At 33.5% G+C, this 20,976-nt stretch overlaps 1 protein-coding gene across 7 annotated transcripts in view; it reads left to right on the forward strand.

Moving 5' to 3' along the window:
* Positions 1-20,976, forward strand: part of CPNE8 (copine 8) — a 240,834-nt gene that overhangs the window by 197,058 nt on the left and 22,800 nt on the right. For 6 of the 7 annotated variants that reach the window (XM_073877713.1, XM_025879525.2, XM_073877715.1 and 3 more), the window contains 3 exons: positions 1,713-1,759; positions 7,533-7,714; positions 14,445-14,572. In XM_073877713.1, coding sequence (XP_073733814.1) covers positions 1,713-1,759; positions 7,533-7,714; positions 14,445-14,572 — 357 coding nt within the window. Of the gene's footprint in view, positions 1-1,712; positions 1,760-7,532; positions 7,715-14,444; positions 14,573-14,677; positions 15,043-20,976 lie in introns of those variants that run through there. The other variant, XM_073877714.1, reaches the window with a different exon arrangement.

Here is a 20,976-nt window from a genome sequence, read left to right on the forward strand (position 1 = left end):
GTTAGTTGATAAAAGCTATGTAAAAGCACGTTTTATATGCTTATACATAATATATATATAATGCGTTACATATATACACATATATAAATATATAGAGATATCATGTTTCATTTTGTTTTTCTGTTAGTTCTTGTTATTGTTGTGTGCCAGGCACCTGACCTCTGAGAATTTTGAAACTTGGCTAATGTCAGCAACTGAGTTGCTGTAATTTAAACCCTGTTTTTTCAGACTCAAAAGCTGTACCCTTTCTGATACATCTTACCACCCTGTATTCCAGTCACTTCTTTCCCTAGCAGTAGAATGACGAAGCAATGTGCTGTTGGTGACTGTTCTTTTCAATTCCTCAAAGGGACTTATTATCTCAAAGTGTTCTCCCAAATGTCTCATTATATTCTTTTTCTAAAAGTTTTTAACTCCTTTTGGTTCATATTGGTTAGTGGTATGCTCCAAATTAGCCTATATTCTTAGCCTATAAACCTAATTTCTCCTGTGAGGAAAAAAACTGCCTTATAGCTATAAAGAGAATCTATATTAGTTTTTATTAAATGTAAAGCCCAAAAGGTTGTTCATTCCTTAGGAAAAAAAAAATGTGTGAATTTGTTTCAATACCTGAGTAGTATTTAGGAATTTTAAAACTGAATTTTTAGAAAAAGAAGGAAATATTACTATAATTTATACTAAGAGAACTATAAGGGATCCTATGCTGTAGTACCCATCATCGTCATCATCATCATCAACGACACTATTTAAACAGCAGTTCCAAATTTTAAAGTGTGAAATAAGTTGTGCAATGTGTCAAAAGTAATGTTTCTAAAAATAAGGTGATTTATAGTACTCATGTTTTCAAATGACTTACTTTTTAAATTTTTTTAAAATTAGATATGATTGCAGGTTATCCCAGTAATATCATTGTTGCTTATTTTTGTTTTTTTGCTTTCTTTTGTAAGAAAGAGGTAAAATTACATATAGGAGTTGGAAATGTATCCAAAGGAGTGAATATTTTATGCAAATACCACCTCTTTGGTTTCTATTAGAAAATAAAAAAGAAGATAAAAGAACTAACCCAGTAAAATAATTTTGGGTAACTACCATGTGCTGAAAATTTATATTATATAAAACCAACATCAGCTATATAAATATTTATCTATGTCTATAAATTCACACACACAGGAATGTTCTGAGTACTGAGGGATAGATTAGTATCTGAAATACTTCATTTCTGAAGAAAGCAGGAGAAAATCCTGTGTGTTAAGTGTTGTGAAAAGAATTAGTTTAAGGGATGATATGATTAGAGATGATTTTAGCTCTGCCACACTTCTAAGGGTATAATGATTCAACAATGACTACAGAATGGTTTTAAAAGCAAATTGATAATAAATGCTGACATTGGAGACTGGCAAATCATTATTTGCAGTTTGACTGACTTCTTTATTATGAGCCCCTCACTTAGTTATTGTGTTCCCAAATAGGAGCTATTTTCATTCCTGACACTTTGTTTCTTATTTTACAATTGTATGATTGTAAAGATATCTTGCCCAATTTTTACCTTCTAAAACTGCCTGTCCTGCTGCTATCCAGTGTTTACTGAATATCCCTGCTAATAATAACATTTAGGAAATTTAATAATGTTAAAAAATTTGATAACACAAGTGGAAATCAAACTCTTTTCTATGAGATTAATTATTAATGATTCTTATTTACTTATATTCTAGAACGCAAATCAATTTCACAGTGGCTATTGATTTTACAGCATCAAATGGTGAGTATTATGACTATCACTACTACAAAATATCAGCAATTAATTGAAATGTAAAGATTTATCTTCATGAGGTTAGATATTTTATTCCTATATTTACTTCTGAAGTGTGTCATATAAAATTCAGGTCATGTTTCCTTTCTTTTTACTATAATGAAATAATTAGGTATACAAATGACTAGAAGAAATATAAAAAAAAAGGCCTAACACTCCCATTCAAATTTATTAAATATTGAACTACTATAATTTTTGTTTCAGATATTTTTAAAAAGAAAATCTGAGATCTAGTTAAGCCCATTGTATATTTTGGCCCCATTTCTTCGACCCTCCCTTTGTCTTCATACATAGTTATAATGCTGAAGTGTGTTGAATTATCTTCACTTTTAGTACTTTTGTGTGTATTAATATACATAAATGTAATTCAAATCATGTACTCTATGCAACTCACTTCATTTTTATTTGACTATTTTTAAGAATTACTCATTTTAACACATTTATATTTAATTGAGGGGTATTATCATAGAATATGCCATGCACAGATATTCATAATTTGTTTATCAAACATTTCAAGAAAGAAAAGATAATGAACTTTTTAAAATTTTATTTTGAAGTACCATTGTATGAAACAGATCATTTGAATTGAGTTATTATGTATCATAAGAACATGAATCTCATTGTTTAATTTTTACCAGGTTTTGCAGTCAGTTATATTTATCAGTTTTTTCCCCAAATTACTTATTGTGCTTATGGTTCTCACATTATTTTCTCTTTACCTCACATTTCTTGCACTTTGAGTCACATTTCACAAAGTAATAGAATTTTTAGGTAAGGAAGAACCTTAGAGATCGTTTACTCCAACCCATCCTCTTATTCAAATGAGGAAACTCATATCCAGAAAATCATTTTACTAACTACATCTTGGCTTGTTAATACTGGAGTTAAGAACAGAGATGAGTAGATCGAAATCTAATTTAACTCACCTTTGGTTACATGTTAAGTATATTCTCCAACACTTTGACTTCAAGTTAATTATTTTTATTCATGTATTTTATTCAGTAAAATATGAAATACAGAAATAAAACCTAAAGTCTAAATGGTTTAAAATACTAGCTTTTGTTCACTGATGAATATTAGCATAACAACTAGAAGAGCAAAAGTCTATTGAATAATAAGACACAAACTCTTGAAACTGACTTAAAAAGATACCATCTGAATAGACCTATAATAAGAGATTGAATTCGTAATAAAAAAATTATCCACAAAGTTTATCTGGGTCCAGGTCCAGATAAACTTCACTGGTGAATTCTACCAAAGAAGAACTGATATAAATTCTTCACAAACTCCTCCAAAAAATATAAGAGGAGAGAAAACCTCCCAACTCAACATATGAAGTTAGTATTACCTTGATGCCAAAACTAGACAAAGAAAAGAATAACTAAAGATCAATATCTTTTATGGATATGGATATAGCAATCCTCAATTAAACACTACCAAGTTGAATCCAGCAACATAAAAAGAAAATTATACACCCTGAGGAAGTAAAATTTATCTCAGGAATGCAGGGTTGGCTTAATATTCAAAAATCAAATAACTTACCATGTCAATAGAAGAAAATGTAAAAATCACATGGTCCTGTCAATTGGTGCAGAAAAAAAAACATTTTGCAATGTCCAACACATTTTCAGGATAAAAACACTTAACAAACTAGGAAGAGAAGTTGACTTTCTAATCTGATGAAGGGAAAATATGAAAAACCCATACCTAACATAGTTTAATGCATTCCCCCTAAAATGAGAAATAGGGCAAGGATGTCTGCTTTTGCCACTTCTATTCAACATTGTACTGGAAGTTGTAGTCATAGCAATTAGTCAAGAAAAAGAAATAAAAAATACCCAGATTGAAAAGAAGGAAGTAAAACTATTTCTATTTGCAGATGACATAATCATATATATATATATATATATATACACATATATATATAATATATATATAAAATCCCAAAGAATTCACTAAAAATCTATTAAAACTAACAAATGAGCTTAGCAAGATTGAAGGATAAAATACCAATATATAAAATAAGGTCTTTTTCTATACACTTCCAGTTAACAGTCTGAAAATGAAATTAAGAAAATTCCATTTACAGTAGTATTAAAAGGAATATAATACTTAGAAATAAATATAACAAAGTGCAAACTTTATACTATAAAAACGATATTCTGAAAAAAGTTCTTGAAAGAAATTAAAGACTGAAATAAGTGGAAAGATAGGCCATTTTCATGGGTTGGAAAGTTCAACTGTTAAGAGGACAACATTTCTCAAAGCAATCAACAGATTCAGTGCAATTTCATTCAAAACCTGAAAGGCCTGTTTTGCATAAATGGATGCCCCAGAAATTCATGTGGACCTAGAAGAACCAAAGCAGGCTTGACAAGAGAGAACAAAGTGGAAAGACTCTTACTTCCCATTTTGAAACTTGCTACAAAGCAACAGTAACCAAGAAAGAAAGCATGGTGCTGGTGTAAAGATAGATATATAGTGCCATGAAATAGAGTGGAGTTTCCAGAAATAAACCCATGAGTCTAAGTTTAATTGATTTGAGAATGGTACCAAGACAATTCAACAGGGAAAGAATGGTCTTTTTCAAAAAACAAAGCTGGGACAGCAGGATAGCTACCTACAAATGATTTTAAAATGTAGTCTATCCATACAGGAGAATACTATTCAGCAATAAACAGGAATGAAATATGAATTACCGATACATGCTATGGCATAAATGAACCGTGAAATCATTATGCTGAGTGAGAGAAGCTAGTCACAAAGACGACATACTATGTGAATCTATTTATATGTAATGTCCAGAATAAGCAAATTAATAGAGATGGAAAGATTAATCATTGTTTGGAGCTGGGCTGGATGGAGTGATAAGGGGAGGGATAGTGAAGAGGTACAGGGTTTCCCTTTGAGGTGATAAAAATGTTCTAAAACTGGAGTGATGGTTGTACTTATCTATGAGTATATTAAAAATCACTTGTATATTTTAAATGGTTAAATTGTAAGTTATATCTTATTATATCTCAATAAAGCTTTTTAAAAAGTGTAGTCACGTGTGATTTTTTAATGAAGGCATAATATACGTCTAAGACAAAATCAGATATAAGTTTGATGATATCCAGTGTTTAAAATATTACAGAATCGTGAGTATAGAGTTCTAGCTATGAATAAGGGCTATGGAATCAGATTGCCTAGATTTACGTTCTAGTTTTACCAACTTTTACAGTGTGATTAGGCGTAAAGTATTTAATCTGAAAATTGGGTATAATAAAAAAGTACCTACGTCATAGGTTTGTTGAAAGGTTAAGAAAGATATGAAGTAAGGTGTTTAATACATGTTAGATCCCATGCTATTATAATTATCATGGATATTGTTGCCTCCCAATGTTATCAACTTACCACAAATTCATTGTTCATATGCATTGGTGCATATACAGAGGTGGCACAAATGTGGTCCCAGATTCAAGGAATGGACAGTCAATGTGGCAGATTTTTAATCGCCATATTTTGTGGTGCAGAGCACAGGAGTCCTAAAAGTGGGAGAGGAAAGACAATAAGGGCTGGAATAAGCAAGGAAGGCTGTCTGGTGCAAGTAAAACATAAGCTGGAGGGGAGTAAAGCGACTTCCAGGACAGGGTGGCTACTTGAGAGATAGAGACAGGAAGGAAGATCTCATTAGTGTTACAGTGAAGAGATGGTCTGATGAAGATGCTGGAAAGAGACAGGCAACATATTTGCATGGGTGGGATCCAGCCCTGCTATGCATGGTGGGTGAAGGTGTTTAGACATGCTGCGGTATGAATGATATTTGTATCTCCATTTTAAGTTCCAGTTTTCTTAATAAAATGGACTTTGTTGCCATATTGCAGCCATTGGGTAACAATTCTTATATTTGAAAGTTATGTTAAATAACCACTTAGTCAAGTAATGATATTGCCCCCCTGTGGCTCCAGTGGGCTTTTGATCAAGTGCAAAATTCTAACTTTAGAAGAGAGTGTCATTGAAAAATTGCACCAGGTAATTTAAACAGACAAGGAAGATTTTAATCAGGACTGTTGCCACAGAAGTCAAGGCTTTTGCGATACAAGGGAAAAATTGAACCCAACACCTCCAAAACAAAAGGTGGGAGGGATTTTAAGTACTGCCGTGATCTAATGGAAAATGCTGAGGGACATTAGAGGGGACATTGGTCTGTTTACTAATTAGCACTTATTAAAGTTAGGCTCCTACCTTCGCAAAGAGACTAGGGGACAGGAGTGCTGTCTTTCTCCATGATTACATTTCATGGAAGGCTCCCGGGTCCTGGAGAAAAACAGCCCTGGGTTGTAGAAGATTTACATCTCAAAGGTGCAGAGAAAGAATTTACAAATGCAAGTTTTCTAAAGCAAATGCTCTAAGAAAAGGAAGGTCAGGGGCCTACAGTTATGAAGAAACCTTTCCAAAGTTCAACCAAATTGAGGGGAATGAATGTTAAGGCCATTTGGTCAGAAGATAACTTTTTCAGAAATTTTGTCATGTGGAACTAGCCCTTAAATGCCGGTAACCGTTTGTAAATATAAATGCATTTGTGCAATGCATTATTTTTAGACCAGAAATGTTCTGTGTATAATTATATGTATTATAAACCAAGGGGAGATCGCTTCTTAATTTTGTTTCTCTCCGGATCTCAAGTGCTTATTATTATTATTTTTTTTTTCTTATCAGAAAAGAACTGTGTGCCCCGAGGCTTTCCTCCTTCAGGCAATGTTTTAATGTAGAATTGAGCTTTATATGCTATTACAAGTCCCATTTAACTTTCCATTTTCACTTAAGAAACTATATGGACTTTCAAGCAGCCTTTGTGCTGGTAATTAGGGCAACTCAATGTGAATCTCAATGTGTTTTGAGTGGTAGCACTTATATTACTCTCTCAAATTCATCTCTACTCAAATGCAACATCTTACGTAGTAGAAGTATATTGAAATTTCAGAACCTTGTGGCTGACCCAGACAGTAATAACAGTAGCAGTTAAACCTTACATTTCTATGGTGCTTTATTATTTTTAATCACTTTCACATACATAATCTCATTTTGTCCTTCCAGTTAACACTGTGGTAGGATTTATTGCAGACATTTTATAGGTGTTGTCTTGGAAATTGCAAGATTGAACTCTGAGCCTCTGGCTCCTAGTTTAATGTCTAGTTAGAAACTCTGAATCATTTTTCAGATATAGATATTTAATTAGCTTGAATTTGAAAATCACTATGCTTTCCTTTTTAAGTGATTAAATTGAGATATTTCTAAAATATTCCATTTATATTTGTAATAGAACTTTGGGAAGGCTTCATAGTTCTCTAATTATAAACATAAGGGTTCAAGCTAAAGGCACATGCTTTTTTTTTTAGATAAAGATGACTATAAAATCAGTTTAACAAAAGTACTTTAATACTTCTTCTGTAACTGAGATTCAGGAGTAGCCCGTGGCATTGACAATGAGGAATAATTTCTGAAAAAATCTGCATATGCTTTGGCATATCTTTGGAAAGCCTTATACATGTCTGATATAATATAATAAATATTTCTATGTTAATCTCCAACCAAAAGAAATTATTAGATACAATATGGATGTAGGCAGAAAACATAATTTTAAGTATTTCATTCTGAAATAGGCATCAAGAAAAATGTAAAAAAAAATGACATCTTTAGCCTGATCAGTCATGTTTGAAATATTTTTTTCTGTCATCAGGCAACCCTGCCCAGCCCACTTCTCTCCACTACATGAATCCTTACCAACTGAATGCCTATGGAATGGCCCTGAAAGCAGTGGGAGAAATCGTTCAAGATTACGACAGTGATAAAATGTTCCCAGCTCTAGGCTTTGGTGCAAAACTGCCTCCAGATGGAAGGATATCGCATGAATTTGCTTTGGTAAGAATATATCACAAGGATTTGATCTCTTGAAAAAAAATAATTTGTTGGATCTTTTAATATTGTATTACTGCTTATGCTGTAGTCAGTCATGTAGCCATTATATTCATGATTTGGGGTTCAGGAATTTGAGCACAATACAATAGGAGGTGGTTTATTCAAGATGTCTAGGACCTTACCTAGGATGGCTTGATTGGCTAGAGGTGGCTGGAATTATTCAACTAGAACCACATATCTGGTCTTCATTCTGCTGTGGGTTGGATGACTCAGTACTTCTCCATGTCACATCTCGGGTGGTTAACATGTCCCCTAAGATGGCTTCTTTGCTCTTGTCTGATGCTCAAGATAGGATGACTGAAATAGCTGGGTTGCCTGGACGTCTCTCCCTTTTTCTACTTACACCCTGTCCACGTGGTTGTCATGGACCTCATCACGGTATGGCCATGTCTTGGTAGTCAGATTTCATACATGGCAGCCAGCTTCCCCACAGTGAGTATTCTCTAACAGGCTGGGGCAGAAGCTGTAGGTTTCTTTACACCATAGCATTAGAAGCCTCAGAAAGTTGTTTTTGCTAAATTCTCTTGGTTATGCAAGTCACTAAGGCCAGCCCAGTTTCCAAGTAACCTTCACCTCTCAGGGGGAGACTATCTCAAAGAATGTGTGGCTGTCTTAATCTACCATCTAAGAAAATGGCATATCTTTTCAAATATAAAGGAATTGTTATGGCTAGAATTCTTTTTTTAATGTGAAGCAATAATTATGGTGATAGCTAATTATGATTTCAATATAATGGAGTAGCTATGACTGGAATAAATATTTATCTCATTCATCTTTACATAGATCTAGTTCATATTGCGTGATTTTAGATAAGCAATGTACTGCATTCTACCTTCAGAATAAACCCCACACACATAATGCTTATGGATCCAGTCAGCCTTACTCTCCCTGCACTTTCTGATAAAATAATGGGAAAATCAATATAGGAATGGTTGGCTCTCATTTTGGAAAAATTTTAGCTTTTCATTAGAAGTGCCTTCCTACCCTCTATACATTTCAGAAGTAACCTCTTCCATCCCCATTATTTTTTTTTAAAGATTTATTTATTTTTTTGAGAGAGCGAGAATGAGAGAGAGAGAGAGCACATGAGACGGGGGAGGGTCAGAGGGAGAAGCAGGCTTCCCGCTGAGCAGGGAGCCCGATGTGGGACTCGATCCCGGGACTCCGGGATCATGACCTGAGCCGAAGGCAGTCGCTTAACCAACTGAGCCCCCCAGGCGCCCCATCCCCATTATTTTTGAAGGCCTTTCTTGTTTTTATTCTTGTTACAAAAGCAATGCATGATCAGAGAGATTTTTTTTTTGAAGTTCTCAAGCAAAGCAGACAAAAATAAACAATAATACTACCATTTATTGAGTAGTTACTGATTATGAAGCCAAATACTTTACAATCCTTTTCTTACATAATCTTCATAAAGTTTCTACGACTATCACATAGCACTACTCTAGCAAGTGCCACACATATTGAATACACTGAAGAGTGCCTGCCCAAGTGTCGGATAGTTCAGTTCGGCAGCATAGCAGCAGTTAACCGGGGTTCCGGAGGACAGGACTTGAACCCAGATCAGTCTTATTTTAGAATACATGCTCTTTAACTGCTATTAAAACACATTTTATAACAGTACCTGTAATCAATCCCACCTCTCGAATATGTGCTTTATTAACACCATGGTATGATATTGATCAGGATACACACACACACACACACACACACACACACCCAGAACTTTTATATGATTAGATTTAAACTTCCTTAAATATCTTTTAAGAGCAGTATTTTTACATTTTTATTTCTATATTCTTCCTTGCTTTTCTATTCCGGTGTGCGCACAATTGCAAGAAAGGTTGCTGGAGGCTTTAATTCTTTTTTCCATGAATTAGCCCACATGCCACTTTCCCAATGTCATATAAAAATGAATATCTATTGGGATTTTGTTGTGTCTTAGAGAATTAAAATTTCCCAGAAACTTATAAAACCATGAAAGTCACTCATGTGATTCTAAGTCTTAAGTGCCTCAGGAAAAAGGTCATGAGCTATTTTAAAGCTTAAGAAAAGGAATAATTATGTTAAACTAAATGAGGTTTATTAATTTTTCCTTCCATACACTTCTTCTCACCCTTGTGTGTGATTTTTTTTCCTTTTATCTCTCTCTAATCCTCTATTTTTCTGCTTTTCCTACCTCCAAATTCATTTCTTATAAAAAAAACCTATGCCAATATCTATTGCTAAGGAAGGATTTTTTATTATTATTTGCATCTTAAACAATTCTTTGAACCCAGTTCAAATACTTACAGGATGGAGATCATACCCCTTTAAGGTTATAAAAAATAGTCTCCCAAATTGAAGCTGAAAACGATGATGATAATGAATGAATTTTAACAGCACTGACCAATTAATTCTTTCAAAGCACTTTTTTTTTCCTTGGGTAAGTAAGGCAGAAGAGTTAAGTAGGTCTTCAATGAGACAGTATTTGATTTGATTTTTAGCTACGGTTTTCTGTTAACCTCATCCTAAACAACTGCAGTATATATCTATAGGTGCTAAAATGGCAAATAGGAAAACCAGTCCCATGTCAGTCTGGCAATTAATGTAGTCTGTAATCCTAACAAACCCTCATATTTTCATGGTAACAATTTGTGATACAGATTCATAAATATTTATTTATCAAACCAAGTTCAAATAATCTTCAGATGGCAAGGGAGGCCTTCTAAAAAATTAAATAAACCCTAGTTGGTGAATTTAGGCCTAGCGCAAATGTTGAAAGTTGAACAGAAAAATGTAATTTTTAATGTTTTCTTTGCTGTTACTCAGTCTCCGATAAACCCTAGCTTTTCCTATGAAATATGAATAAGCATATACATATATTCCATAGCGGAAAAAGAACAGGGAATAGAAAAGGAAAGAAAGAAAGAATGTCCTGGTACCACCATGTTTAGCGCAAAGGTTGTAAAAGGCAGTCATTGCTCTCCTCGCATTGTGAGTCTGAGGACTCCTTAAGTTGTTATAACAAAATATAATAATAGTGTAGAGCATCAGAAGAGATATTCGTAATGGGCATGGGGCCAGTGACCCTTTAAAGAAAGTCTCCTGAAGTGATCAATAGAGAAGTGGTTACACCTGTCCAAGTGATTTCTCCTACTAGAGCTCTAAAAGTGCTGGCCTACTTTTCGCTTATTTTGGCATTTATAGAAACCTGTGCAATTTAATATTGATATGTATATCTTTTCTTCCATCTAGATGCTATCGTTTTAACAACCAAGGGTCTTAACACTGTATGCATAAGATAGAAGCTCAACAGATGTTTGCTTATTGAATAAAAGGGAGACTTGCAGCTTCTCCCCACCTAAGCAATCTCTGGGCAGCAACGGATCCATTTCAAAGAGTAAAGAGACAACTCCTTAGAGCTTCTTTTCAGCATTTTGTCAACTTGTTAGCCCTGCTGAAAAGTGTTATAGGCTCTAGGCAGCAACAGAGACTGTATAGTCTTCTCTCTTGGAACTGAATCTAAATCCTCAGTACAAGTTTTCAGGGAGCCAAATGGAGGGAAAGATGGTTGAGAGACGGACATCCCTCCCCACTTAAGTCTGCGTGGTGGGATTAGTGCTCATTTTGAATTCTGTTCTTTATGTTCTATGTGTTCTACAAATTAACATTCATTATTTTATATATGGGAAAGGTTGTTAGTTAAAATGGAAAGATAAAATAGGGCATCCACTGCCCTCTTCATTAATAAACAACAAAATTGAATGTACTTATTTTCAAAAATATCCTGTGCTTTACTTTTGTGCTAGAGCCACACATAAGCTTATTTTAATTTGTTTTAACAAGTAAAAATTAATTGCTTGTTAGTAATTAATTAGTTAGTAACTAATTAATTAGTTAGTAATTAATTAATTAGTAACTAACACACATAATTATTTTGTGAAATGAGTTTTTAGACTTAAAAAACCTTTTCATAACTCATTACAACTTTGTCATTAAGAGGAAAATCTCATTTTAATAGCTGTAAATTATTTTAAATAATCCTGACATAATGCAAAGCATATATTAAAAAGAATGTATAATTTTATGTCCTAAGTATCCTTATCATCCAAAGCATATGAGGAATTCTTAGAGCAATTTATTATGGAATTAGGACTAATGCAGAAATCAGTGCTTTAAATATTCCATAATGATGAATAGAACATCCAATGATTATCTTTCTACTAAGAAATGAAATGATGGGAAAAATGGTCACCTTGTTGCAATTTCAGTTCCACAGGAATAGAGAAAATATATTATTTTCTAGAAATATAAACCCTTAGTTAAAATGTTAAAATGATGATGAAAAAGTTGCTCAGAACTATCCTGATTTGTATTTCTTCCCTTAAGGCAGATATAGAATACATTTTTATATGTTCAAAATCAATAATGAGTTTTAATTTTAATTAGCTTCATATCTTATCAGGGGAAAAGAATACTGTAAAATTTTATTTAAAGGAAGGTTCAGTTCAGATTAACATCAAAAGCAATCATTAACTGCTTTGTGCTAAATATTAAACTTTTACATTATAATTTCAATCAATTAATGTAGCCAATTTTATGGTATAGAACTATAAAAATGTCTTCATTATTATATAAGAGGCTTTTTATTATTTTTATGTTTTTAAAAATTTCCATGATGGTCAATTAATTTAAAAAATTTGAATAAAAAACAAAATTAGAAGGAAAAAGTGGGTATATGGCAAAATTGAAGTGGTTGATAACATCTGCCTTAGTTTCCTAAGATCCCTTGTCTTTCAAAATGCTTAGGATTTCAAAGCGTGGTGGCATGGTGTTGGTTAAGAGATTAGGCTCTAGGGGCGCCTCGGTGGCTCAGTCAGTTAAGTGGCTGCCTTCAGCTGAGGACATGATCCCAGGAGACTGGGATTGAGCCCCACATCGAGCTCACTGCTCGGGTCTGCTTCTCCCTTTCACTCCCCCTCTGCCTCTCCCCCTGCTTGTGCTCATGCTCTCTCTCTCAGAGAAATAAATAAAATATTTTTTAAAAAAAGAGAGATTAGGCTCTGAAGTTAAACTGAGGGTTCAAATACTGGCCCTCTCATTTGTGTTGTGTAATATTGGGACACACTAAACTCTCAGGGCCTTAATTTTTTCATTTGTAAAGTGGGGATAATGACAATATTTTATCTGCTTTTTTTTAGGGTTGTTATAAAAACTGTCTAATATATGTAAATATTTTAATGTAAAGCTTAGTTTATAGAATTCAACAAATTTTATTTACAAATTACTTGTCATTTGTGATTGTTCAGATAAAAACATGCATGCTGAAATTATTGTTAACTCTGTTTAAATATAATTACTGTCTCTAGTGTTTTAAACATATCTACATTTTTTTATCCTTCCTCCCTTCCAGAGGTGGAGTCTAATTCCCTTTCCCTTGAGCATGGGCTATACTTAGTGATACATTTCTAGCAAAGAGAGTAAAGTAGAATATTGGTGTGCATCTTATGGGACTAGCTTATAAAAGGTGTTGGGGCTTCCTTTTTGTTGTTTCCCTTGGATTGCTCATTCTGAGGAAGTTAGCGGCCATGTTGTAAGAACACTCAAGTAGCCATATAGAGACACCACGTTGACCTCCTGCCAGCAGCCATGTAAGTGAAACTTCCTGGAAGCAGGTCCTGCAGCTCTGGTCAAGCTCTCAGATGCCCAGGTTGGCATAGTGACTGCAAACTCATGAGAAATGCTGAGCGAGAACCACCTGCTAAGCTGCTGCTGACACCCAAAAAATGTTTGAGATAATAAATAATTACTGTTTTAAGCCACTAACTTTTGGGGTAATCTGCTATAAAGCAATAGATAACTAATACACTGCTTTATATACGTAATTTGCAAGATCTGGACTAGGAGAATTTAACTTAATAATAACAAAGCATTCAAGGTGTGAAAAAACTAGTCTAGGTCTCCAGGTATGAACTTGCACTTCTAGGTGCCTTCTCCCGAGTAAGAACTTAGTGGCAAGCTCCACTTCTTGTGGACAACATGAATGTTTCCTTGATTCTTTTCATTTTACCTTCTCTTGATAATTTTTGCACCAAATTACATTCCCTCAGACCCCTTCTCTCCTTGGGGTTATCAGTTGTGACCTGAAAATGTGCACGCGGCAGATATTTTGTATTTTGCCTTCTATAAGGTAAAACTGAATGGGTAGTGATTTTTTTTTTCTTGATTTTAATAGATGTCACTGCAGAAAAGTTGGGAAATATTGAATAGTTTTAAAGAATGAAATAAAAGTCACCAATTATATGTAACCACCCTGAGTTAACCACTGTTAATATTTTATTTACTTCTTTTCAGGGTTTTTGTATGTTCATCTCTACACGTACATAGACGTGTAAATGAAGACATTAATTATAGAATGTTGTGATATTCACTTCTCAAGATTATTTAGAGTTTTCTGTGGTTCTTCTTTTGAAGAGTATCAATTTTTAATGCTTATATATTAGATTCATCATATCACAACTTTTATAATATATTGTAATCTATTGTTGATCACTTAATTTATTTTCTTTGCTCTTACATAAATGACTATGCTTCCAAAACATCTTTGAGTGTCAACCTATCTTTTCTCTTTTTCGGTTGATCTTTGCAGACACTACTAATTTTTACTCTTTTTTGCCTGTCAATTCCACAGAATGGGAACCCTCAAAACCCCTACTGTGATGGCATTGAGGGGGTCATGGAGGCTTACTATAGAAGTCTGAAATCTGTGCAACTGTATGGGCCAACCAATTTTGCTCCTGTAATTAATCATGTAGCAAGGTAAGTGGAAGTAGACAAGATATTTATTCCAGTGTACCAGACTGCAGTGAAATTATAATATGTTACCATGACTCCACAAATGAAAGGTGTTTTCTTCTCATTTAGCTCCAAGAAAGTGAGGAAAAAGATACAGTGGGAAGAGTCTCCACTGAGCTATCATAATACGTTGCTAAGAACTTTACATCAAAGTCTCAAGTGAAGAATATAACACTGAGTTATTATCAGGACCTGTATTTGTTCAACCAAGAAGTGTTTTATTCTTTGAAAAGGCAGCCATGAGAGCAATAACAAGATCAATTATGATCTCAGCAGTGTAAATCATTCAATCTAATATCACATTCCACAGTAACATGGAAATAATAAGAGACCATGAAGACAACTAAAACCTTTTAGTGATATATAGGGCACATTATTTTAACCTCTTTGAAATTAATATAATAGCTAATTTTAAAAATTCCCAGAGCTCTACCTGTATATAGTACATAGTATTGAGATCAGAATATAATTGCTTATGATTCCAGTTACATGTTCTGGAAAAAGGTTTTAAATGTAAAAATCTGTATACATTTGTTTATCATTTTTTTCATTAGTGCATAAATAAATAAATTAGACACCATTTTTAAAATCCCTAAAAAGTTTGACCCAGTTGCACATCCTCTGAAACACTGCCTTATTTTTAGAAAATGAAAAATGTGTAGCTTTTGTATCCTTCCCAACATGTAGTCAGAACTTGAAAATATACTGCACTTGGGTAAGTGGATCAATGCCCAAAAGGTGACAAGAAACCTCAGTTCTCTGTTTAAAGATTCTGGTACTATATCATCTCCATATTGGACATCACAAGTGACTTAAATGTGTTCTCCTTTCCATTATCTGGGACACAGACAAGATACTAAAATACCCTTGTACCCAGGGCTGACCCCAGCGGAACTCTCCCGTGGAAGTCCACCGAAGGTTGACAGTGATACATTGATGACCATTCTCTGAGTGTGACCCTATGGCTCAGGTTTTTGAAATATTTTCATCCACAATCTGTTTTAAGTTATGAATTTCATATCTCATCCCCGGACACACACACCTAAAAAAAAAGGATTATTTATGAAGTGGTACCATCCTTATCTTCTATTTCCTCTTTATTTCTATGGTGTGCTGTTCTTTTCTGTTATTCTTTTTATTTGTTTAATACAGATCTCGACCCACAAAATTGATTTCAAAATCCACTAATGGGTCATTACCTGTCATATGAAAACCATATCCTAGCTAATTGTATTAGCCTGTATAACTAGTGTTATCTGTATTTTATTTCCTAGTTTTTTGAGGGTTGTCAAATGAACTAGTATTAAAAAATGTTATCACAAAATAAATTATAGTTGACTCTCATTCTCACATACTACCATACAGATCACTGTCTTTTATAAAAAGACAGAGGAAAAATGATAGGACTTACTTTGTGCAGACTCATGCTGGTTATTATAAATGTTCTCATGAGTGCTTACCAGTTAACTTTATATCTTTTACCCTGGAAATCTCTACTATTAGAGTTAAACTTTTCGATATAAAATTTCTAGGTGCTTTTCTATACCATTTAAAACTATAGGCTCTACATTGTCCTCATACAATTTGTCATGTTTTGTTCAGCATTTTAAAAAATTCTCAAATATAAGGGTAGTTGCCAGCTAATACTTTCAGGCTCTGACAATCATCTGTAATCTAATAATTCGTCATTGTTATTGTTTAATGAGAGAAAATAAGAAACACATAAGATATGGCTTTTGGGGAATCATCTTTCCTTCCAATATGATCTGAAGTTCCATGTATCTACTCTTATTATGAAGCTTTATAAGAAATGCTTTTCTCTTTTACTTTATCTTTGAGAATAACATTTAATTTTTAAGTTTTTTATTAAGACATGATTTCAGTCTGATCCAAAATTGCCATCCAAAATATTTATCAATTAAAAGACAAGCTACTATTTTGTTCTAAATCATGAAAAGTGCCATAGTTACAATATGTATGACCCCTGTCTAAACAAAATTCCTTGAGAATTTTGTCACTTTTAAATGCATCCGTCAGTGCTTCACCATGCTCATCATATAGGAGGTAAGTACTTGGCAAATGTCTAATAAATGAATTCTGTGTATGTTAAGATATTTGTCATTAAAAATATTTTCTGTAAAGGTAAAAGCAAATGTATAGCCTGCTTTTTTATTTGCTTGATTTTTTCTTCTTAAAAAGTGTGTTTTCTATATTGATAAAAGTTGTTATTTGTAATTCATAACCATTCCCAACTAAATACTAAAAAGTACTTAGTTATTTAGTTATTTGCAATTTCTGTAAACATTTTGAAGAATGCTTATTCTTATTCTTTTTAAGAATAATAATTTTAAGGTTATGCTTATTTTTAGAACCGAAATCTATGTGGTAAGATTATTGACTTTTGCAATAATATTGAGACGACAGTATTGTGAGTCATGACCCAAAGCATCATGTTTTCAAACTTGAAAGTTTTATGTGCTATTCTGAGCTTTTCCAAACCCCTGCCTCTAATTTCCTGCCTGATCAGTTTTCCTTTCATAGAATTGTCTGGGGAACAGCATTTCAGATGATGTAAAAATTCCACTCAACATCCTTGATGCTCTGTCACAAATTTCAGTTCAAACACTTTAGTTTGGTATTTAAGAACTTTTAATATCCAGCTACCACCACCCATCCAGCCTCATTTCCCCCCATGTTCTCCCAAATGTGCTGTACTCCAGTCATAGAGAGTCATTACTTCTGGTCTCTGAATTGTCATTCCATGAATACCTCTATCAAAACACTAATTTAATCCTACTCAGCTGTTACATGTAGATCTTTTCCCCACCAAGGACAGGAATTGTGACTTCATTACATATAATGATATAATAATAATACAATTTATAATATATATGTTATAAACCAATATAAAGCCCAATACTTTACATTTACTGATAGATCCACACCTGTTAATTAATTAATTTATTTTTATTTTGATTCTTTTTTTAAAGATTTTGTCAGAGAGAGAGAGAGAGAGTGCACAAGCAGGGAGAGCAGCAGGCAGAGGGAGAAGCAGGCTCGCCCTGAGCAAGGAGCCCGATGTGGGACTCAATCCCAGGACCCTGGGATCATGACCTGAGCTGAAGGCAGACACTTAACCGACTGAGCCACCCAGACCCTCACACCTGTTAATTTAATTGAATTTTCTATATGCCATGCATTATGACTACATTTTAATAAGTAAGTTTAGGGGCACCTGGGTGACTCAGTTGGTTGAGTGTCCGACTTTTGATTTCAGCTCAGGGCATGATCTCAGGGTCGTGAGATCCAACCCCAAGAAAGTGTGGAGGCTGCTTAAGATTCTCTCTCTCCCTCTGTCACTCCCCTCCCCACTTGCATGCTCTCTCTCTCTAAAAAAAATTAATTAATTAATTAATTAAGTTTATAACAGAGAACTAAAGGAACTCTTAATGATAATGCTTAGTTAGTGTTAATGACCTGTAGAAAATGTAATTGTGATTGATACCTACTATATCAGTCAGGGTCCTCAGGAGAAACAGAACTAATAAGATACATAAATACAGATATATAGATAAATTTATTTTTAAGAACTGGCTTATGCAGTGGCAGGCACTGACAAATCAGAAATTTGTAGGGCAACCTGATAGGGTGGAAATGCAGGCAGGATATTGTATCCTTGCAGTCTTGAGTCAGAATTCCTTTTTCTCTGGGAAACCAGTTTTTGTTAAGGCCTTCAACTGACTGGATGAGGCCCACCCACATTTTTGAGGATGATCTCATTTACTTAAAGTTATCCAACTGTAGATATTAACTATGTTTTCAAAATACCTTCACAGGAATACCTTAATTAGTGTTTGACTAAATAACTGGCTCCCATAGCTTAACCAGGTTGACACATAAGACTATCACACCTACCAAAATTATGTTGTACATTGAAAACAAATTTAAAATCAGAGAAATCCTTTCCTAAGAGATCTAATGTCTATAACATTATGCTTAAATCTCATTAATTAATAACGGTAGGAAGAAACGTGTTAAGGAAATCATGTGTTTATAGAGACGTGGTTGTCATAAAGTGGGGTTTACTCATCCCCGACTAACCTCAGTGCCCTCTTGGAGATGGCAATTACTATTTTTACATTCCTGTTTAGGTCACTTTTTCAAAAGTTTCTCTTCATCTAGAATTCTACCTCAGTAACTTCAAGTTATTTCAAATATTTTGTTGGTATATTTTACCAGCTTATTACTTCAAAATAATCTAATACACCAATGAAAATATCAATGATCTTTTCAGGCTATCATGAAAATTTTACTATTTTCTTCACCTGACTTAAATAGTATGTATTGTTTCCTCACTACTAGTCATTTTGTTTCTTGTGCCTAACCAGTTACTTATTTTGAGGCTGTCACATTTCAGTTTTTTAAATCTACCAATTTCTAACTATTGACTAGACTTTTGTACCTAGATATCCAGATCCAGATAACCAACTAAAATTAAGTTTCATTTTTGAGCCTATAATCTATCTCAGGCAATGTGCTCAGTGCTATCATCTGGAATATTTCTTTTAATCTTCACAACAACTCTAAGAGGTGCCAGTAGTGTTATTATTCCTACTTTCCTGATGACAAAATGGATATGTAAGAGTGGCCATTTGTGGTGGAGCTAAAATCTCAAACAGAATAATCTTATTCCAAGTAACTATGTTATGATGCCTTACATACTTAAACCCTTCTATCTCAGAGGTAAGCACACATAAAAGAAAGTGCAACAGAACTACATATGATTGTGGATACAGTCGGTCACTTCATTACACTGCCAAAAGTAGCTTGGATAACAACTTAACAATATAAAAATGACTGTTACATTGTATTGAAATATTTAAATGTATCCCTTTATTTAGTATTAATATTTAATACATTGTGTATATCAAAATTAAACTACTTAAATAAAACATTCCTGAGTCAGTTTCTTATCTTGTCTTGTTGTCCTCTCTATTTCTATGAACTACTAATAAGCTGAGAGAATATTCCAGAAATCTGAGCCAACCATTTATGAATTTTATAAACACAATCTTAGAAAGTTCCTTGACGAAAGACTCCAGGGGAATGCATTTGAATTCCAAAACCCTGACACAGTTCACCTCTCTCTCAGATTTATCATAGTAATATTAAAATATAAATTATAGATTGCCTGTATTTGAAAAAAGACATTTAACAGGCTTTTAATAATAAGAGTTTTAATTATGCAATTTACAAAAGGATTCATCATCAGATTCCTTTAAGCAGCAAGGTTCTTTAATACATTTAAAATATAATTTGAATCTGAAGATTACATGTCAGTGTTACCTCCTTGAAGACAGATTGAGATGTGATCAGCCTCTACTTTCTGCTTAACACATTTCTGTAGCATTTTAATTATTTTATTTCAGATATATAATACTTTAAAATAAACTAAATTAGAATAAATGGTAGCACAAGATATGATTTTGTTTGAAACTTAGATTTATTTGCAAAGTACAACAATATGCCAGTGCATACTGCAAATGCCAGAGAAACCATGAAAAGTTTTAAAAGATTAATTTATGGTGCTTATGGTGATAAAAACTAAAATTTTTCAAACTTGTGTATCTAGCAGTACTGGGAGCCACACAATAAGCTCGTGTATCTTTCTACAGCATTCAAAGTTAAGAAATGTAAAGCATGAATACAAGCACATATTTTTATAAAATAAAATGTAAAATTCCTATGAATTTTTAAGATTAAAACAACAAACTTGAGAGAAATTCCAAGTTTACTATATCTGCTTCAGGCTCCCTTCCTAACTCTTTTGGCAGTAGAAATATATTCTCCCCTTCTCTTAGGGATACTTTCTGGTGAATCAAAAAAAAAAAAACAAAAAACAAAATGTAAATGTAGTAAGTTCAACAAGAAAGACATGCAGTGGCTGAACGGGTAAAAACACAAGACCAAACTATATGCTATATGCAAAAGACTCAACTTTGATTTAAGGACATATGTAGACCAAAAATGAAGAGATGAAAAAAGATATTCCATGCACATGGTAGCCAAAAGAGAGCAGGCAGGGGTTTCTATACTTAGAGAAAATAGACTTTAAGTCAAAACTGACACAAGAGACAAAGAAGGTCATTACATAATAAAAAAGTCAATTTATATGATATATTGATTGATATATACAGGTATCCTCCACTTTCAATAGTTCCCATTACACCACTTCACCTTTTACAAGAGATCCTACATTAGGATGTGTTTTCACTAACCAAAAGAAATCCAGAGATTTTTGCATTTATAGATTTCAGTGTTTGTTTTACAGCAAGCTGTTATAGAAGCAGCATGAATCATAAGCAGTG

The sequence above is a fragment of the Callorhinus ursinus genome, unplaced genomic scaffold, assembly GCF_003265705.2.
Source record: "Callorhinus ursinus isolate GAN/ISIS: 27379988/994484 unplaced genomic scaffold, GSC_fseal_2.0 scaffold27, whole genome shotgun sequence".
Lineage (NCBI taxonomy): Eukaryota > Metazoa > Chordata > Mammalia > Carnivora > Otariidae > Callorhinus > Callorhinus ursinus.